At 54.1% G+C, this 5,271-nt stretch overlaps 1 protein-coding gene across 1 annotated transcript; it reads right to left on the bottom strand.

The window, feature by feature from the left end:
* Window positions 1-1,637: 1,637 nt before the first annotated feature.
* Window positions 1,638-3,114, bottom strand: EMC4 (ER membrane protein complex subunit 4). Its single transcript, XM_051643418.1, has 4 exons — window positions 3,006-3,114; window positions 2,818-2,917; window positions 2,505-2,658; window positions 1,638-1,991 (listed from the first exon to the last, which is right to left on the bottom strand). The coding sequence occupies exons 1-4, from the start codon at window positions 3,089-3,091 to the stop codon at window positions 1,663-1,665; spliced, it is 669 nt and encodes a 222-aa protein (XP_051499378.1). The 5' UTR covers window positions 3,092-3,114; the 3' UTR covers window positions 1,638-1,662.
* Between the last annotated feature and the right edge of the window lie 2,157 nt (window positions 3,115-5,271).

A 5,271-nucleotide genomic window follows, 5' to 3' on the forward strand; every position in this document is an offset into this window, starting at 1 on the left:
CAGGGCAAAAGAGAGGGGAAACTAGGGGAAAATGAGGCAATGGGGGAAGAAGTGGTATCAAAATAGCAGAAAATGGGGAAAAACAAAGTGAGAAATAGAGGGAGATGTGAGAAAATGGGGAAAAGAGGAGAACTGGGAAGATGGGGAGATGGAGAAAAAAAGGGGTGAAGATGGGGAAAAATGGAGGGAATGGGTAAATGGGAAAAAGAAGAACTGGGGGAAAACGGGAATGAGGCACAAAATAGAGGCAAAAATAATTGAAAATGGGCAAAAATGGGGTACAAAACAAAGGAAAATGGAAAAAATTGAAACAGGTAAAAAGACGCACAAATGCGCAAAAAGTGGGGAGAAAACAAAGAGAAAATCTGGGGAAATGGAAAACCAGGGTAAAATGGGGAAGTGGTGCAGAAACAGGCAAAACCCAGTACGAAACAGGAAAAAACAAAGGGGGAAACTGTGGGAAAGCAGGAAGGAATGTGGGGGATGTGGAGAAAGAGTAGAAATGGGGCAAAACCAGGGAAAAATGGAAGAAACTGAGAGAAAGGGAGGGCAACAATGGAAAAGAAAGAATACATAAATGGGGGGAAAGGGGTAAATGAGGGAGGAAGTGGGGCACAAACAAGACAAAATGTGCCAAGGCCAGGGAAAAAAAGGCAAAACCAAGGGGCAACATGGGGCAAAACCAGCCAGTTGTGGGGGCTGGGACAAGAGGTAGTGAAACAGGCCAAAACGGACAGAAACAGGAAAAATGGGGGGAAAAAATAGGAAAACAGTGGGGCAGCACCCAGAAGAAATGGGACAAAATGGGGCAAACCCAGGGGAAACTGGGCTGTGGATGTGGGTGGTAGGGACCCCACCCCTTGAGTGGACCAGTATGGCCCAGTACTTGCCAGTACTACACATGCACTGCCCTGGCTTGCCAATCCCAGTACAGTCCCAGCACCATCACTGTGGGCCCAGCACTCCTCGTACAACTCCAACCCTTAGTCACAGCTCAGAGTCATATCCCAGTATGGATGCCAGCACTCCCAGTATGATGCCTCATGATGTGGTGCTGAGGGACATGGTTTGATGGTGGCCTGGCAGTGCTGGTTGGATTGGTGATCTCAAAGGCCTTTTCCAACCTGAACTATGCCATGGTTCTGTGCTATGGCAGCACAAGCTGCAGTTAAGAGATCCTAGTATGAGCCCAAATGTTCCCAGTATGGGCCCCAAGCCTCCCAGTGCACTCCCAGTTTTCCCATTATACACCTTAAGGCTTTCAGTTTGGAGTCAGTGCACTCCCAGTGTGGCCCCCGAGGCACCCAGTGTTCCCAGTACAGGTGCTGAGGCTCCTGGTATGGGGCCCCAAGGCTCCAAGTGCAGCTACACTGCCCTCCCAGTAGAGGCCCCAAGGCTCCCAGTGCCTCCAGTACAGCTCCTAAGGCTTCCAGTGTGGCCCTCAAACCTCCCAGGACATTCCCAGTATGGCCTTCAGTTCTCTTCAAGTGCACTCCCAGTGCTCCTAGTCTGGGCCCCAGTGCCCCCAGCATACATCACCAGTGAATGATTTTCCCTTCATCCCATCCCATCCCGTCCCATCCCATCCTGGTGTCTCCTTGGGCTGAGCTCCCAGACCATCAGAATCCCCCCAAAAATACCATCACCAGCCTGCCATCGCCTTTATTGGTGGGTGCACTGGGTCACAGGATCAGCCCCCCCCCAGTGAACTCCATCCGCTGCCAAGAGAAGAGAGAGAAAGTGAGGGGACCCTGCTGAGGGGACCTTGGCTGGGGGGAACCCCAGCATCTGGGGGGGCAGGGCAGGGGGACCCCAGTGTCTGGACACACCTGTGGGGGGGGTGACGAAGGCCAGCCAGTCAGAGGGGCGGGTGGGCAGCAGACCCATGGCCTGGCACTTATAGAGGGCCAACGCCAGCCCCAGCCCGTTGCCCACCAGGAACACCAGCCCCTGCAGAGCCCGCCGGCTTGAGCTCTCCAGCGCCTTCAGTGCTGTGGAGGTGATAAGAGAGGGACGGGGGGACCTGTCACCATCACCCCCAGGTCACATACCTGGCACCATGGGAGACCAGGGATGACGGAAGGGGAGCAGGGGAGAGCAGGGGGGGAGGCACGGGGTGGGTGGCACTGGGGCAGCTGCTGGGCTGGGGGATGTATGAAAGGGACCAACATCAGGGTCAGTGTCACAGGGACAACTGGACAGGGACACGTGGGGGAGACTGTTGGAGGATGCATAGGAATAACTGCCAGGGAGGTAACTGTTTGGGGACCGTTAGGGAAAGGGATGTGGGGGTGACTGTCACAGGGACTACTGAGGGACACATGAGGGCAACTGACATGGGGACGGCTATTGCAGGGAGACATGGCAGGGGCTGTTGTAGACACAGCTGTTGGGGGAATATGTGGGGGCAACTGTTACAGTGGGAGATGCAGTGGATGCTGCAGGTGGGGGGGCACCCAAGGAACCATCACCAGCACTGGGCTGTAGCATGGGGTTGTACTCACTGGCAGAGAGTGACATGAGGGCCTGCAGTGGACGCCAGCCCATCATGCAGACCATCATGGCAGGGAAGATGGAGATCGTGTTGCCGGCCATGTACATGATGAACAGGTTCATGGGAATCTGCTTCAGCGGCGCCAGTGCCACGTCCCAGCAGCGCTGCAAGGGAAGAAAGAACCCGGGCGTCCGGGATGTGGGGGAGAACCGCCCTCAGAGAGGACCGAGGCACCTGGGACAGGGACCAGCCGCCATACCGGGAACCCAGGCGTCCGGGGGTTGTTCCTCCCTCCCTTCCGTCCAGCCCGCCCCCCCGCCCACCTTTTCCATCAGGATTTTGTCGCTCTCATGGACGCCGCCCTCCCCCAGCTGCCGCTCGGCGAACCCCAGCGGCCCACGGCCCTCGGCGGCTCCGCGGGGCCTGGCAGGGACAGACGGGGGCAGGTGAGGCCGGGGAAACCACTGGAGTCCCCATTTCCACCCCCCACAGCCCCTGCCCCGGATCTCACCGCGCCCCCGGCGCCGCTGCCAGCTCCAAAGACCACTTGAAGCGCCGACCCCGAACAGCCGCGGTCGCAGCCGCCGCCGCCGCCATCTTGCGAGCGCTCGAGCGGTGAGGGAGCGGTCACGTGGGAGGTCACGTGGGATGCATGCAGGCGCCGCGAGTCACACGCAGCCTCTCCCCCCCAGCCCCCCCCGGCCCCTCGGGGTCTCATCCCCGTCCCCCGGGAGCCGCTTCCCAGCCCCACTTCAGCTCCTCGGCATCCCGCGTCCTTTCCTCACAGCAGCAGCCGCACAGCCCCCCCTCCCGGTCCGCTTCACCCGGAACCGCGGTGCGGGGCCGCGGGTTCCGCCCGGGGCCTGTCGGGCACGGACGCTCCGCACGCCTGTTGGGTCCCCCGCGGCCTTGCCGGCCGTGCCGGTTCTCCCCTTCTGCCACCGCCCACTCGGTTTTAGTTTCTTGCAGGTGCTATCCCCGCAGCGAGGCCGTTTACCCGCAGTGCACACAGGGCAAAGGCGTTTTCCTCTATTGCAGACTGGTGCAAACACAGGGTGTCGGGTGGGACCAGAGCTGCAGCCCGCTGAAGGCACAGTGCGCTGCACAATTATGCACATTTAGTTAGTTTCCACCGCCTAATTGATACGTGTTCACGCTCATTCTACTCTTATTGATAAGTTAATCTGCCACTTGTATGTATAAGCCCAGCACACACAGCACTCAGGCACAGGCTGGGCTGCCGGGGGTCTCTGCAGGGGGCTGGGGGGTCTGAGCGCTGGGATTGTGCATTTCACATTACAATGGTGCTATAATGAGTAGGGCTGAGTTGCAAACAGCAATTTTAGCAATTTTGCAGCATTCTGAGCAAACACAGACTTCCTTTTGTTCTTGTTTCTTTTAACAGCAGGATCTTTGTTTCACAAAACGTTTGTAACTTTTTATGGCTCTTGTCCTTACTTAGTGAAAGATTCAGTTTTCCAAAGTACATCACAGGGATTCCTTTGATTTCTTGGGGGTCTTGTGGGTTTTGTTTGGTTTTAATTTTTTTCTTGGGTAGGGGACAAGATGTGATGGATGTGTCACCAAATGGGATTAAAAGAATTTAACAACTCCCATGTGAGATGAGCAGACATGTCTGCATTAAAGTGCTCAGGACACGAGGGATAACTCCACCTGTCCTAAGTTGTATAACAATCAACAGGTTTTTATATACTCAATTGTACATATTCTGTTGTATAAATGATTTAACATAAAGATGCATACAGTCCTTGCCTTTAATTACTAATTAAATTTAACCTTTGCATTCATTGGCCTCTTATGATCTTTTGAGTTACATAACTTCATGTATATTCGTCTCTAACAAAAAATTGTTGGTCATCTATAGTTGGCCTGTTGATTGTAGTCCCTGATACTCGAACCAGGATGGAGTGGGCAAGGGGATCTCCAAGCAGCGTAACTGGTTACTGTGATCCTGGCCACTGTGTGATAGCTTCAACATTAATTATTGTATTATTCCTTCCACAGTAGCTGGTTAATCATATCATCTTAATCTTCATGACTTTGTGGTTCCCAGTTCAATATAATACCAGATCCCAGGTATTGCACCACTGTGTGGGGTTTCTGTGACTACTGAACAAAACACAATCACAGCCCCCTCCCCCCATATGATTCCTATGAGACCAATTTCTTCTGAAAGTTCTGTCTTGGCCATTCTAACCTGACCAGGCCCGACCACCCCTCCAGATAAGCAAAATCCAGTCAAATCAGTATCAGATGCACTGGGCTTCTTAAGCAAATGAGCAGTAGTTGGTACAGGCTCCAAAGGAGGTAAACAGTGGAGCTGCGAGCAGGTGAAGGGTCCAGTCTGGTCTCTGAAAACCCAGATGGGAGCAGAGTCACACAGTGAGCACTGACACATGCACACGTGTTCTGCCATCAGTACCTGAACAGGGAGTGGCTTTTCCAGGATTCATTTATCAAGGAACAGAGGAAGCTGTAGGTACAAGGGGTCTTGTGCATGCCTTTCCTGTCGGATATGGTTTGACCAAGAGCAAACCACTTCTCACAAATAGAAGAGCTTCTCTCAGCTGGCCCATATGAGCAGCCTGGCTGTGTGGCAGGGATCTCCCCTCCACCTGGGACAACCTCGCGGTTGCTCCTGGAAGCAGAGGGACCTTTCACCAGCAGCTGATGTCACACACAGCTCTGTACTATTGTAACTTTGATTCATGTCTTGGTATTTTAATCTTTTTTTATTGGGTTGTTTTATTCTTGGG

Source organism: Apus apus, chromosome Z (genome assembly GCF_020740795.1).
Source record: "Apus apus isolate bApuApu2 chromosome Z, bApuApu2.pri.cur, whole genome shotgun sequence".
Taxonomy (NCBI): Eukaryota; Metazoa; Chordata; class Aves; order Apodiformes; family Apodidae; genus Apus; species Apus apus.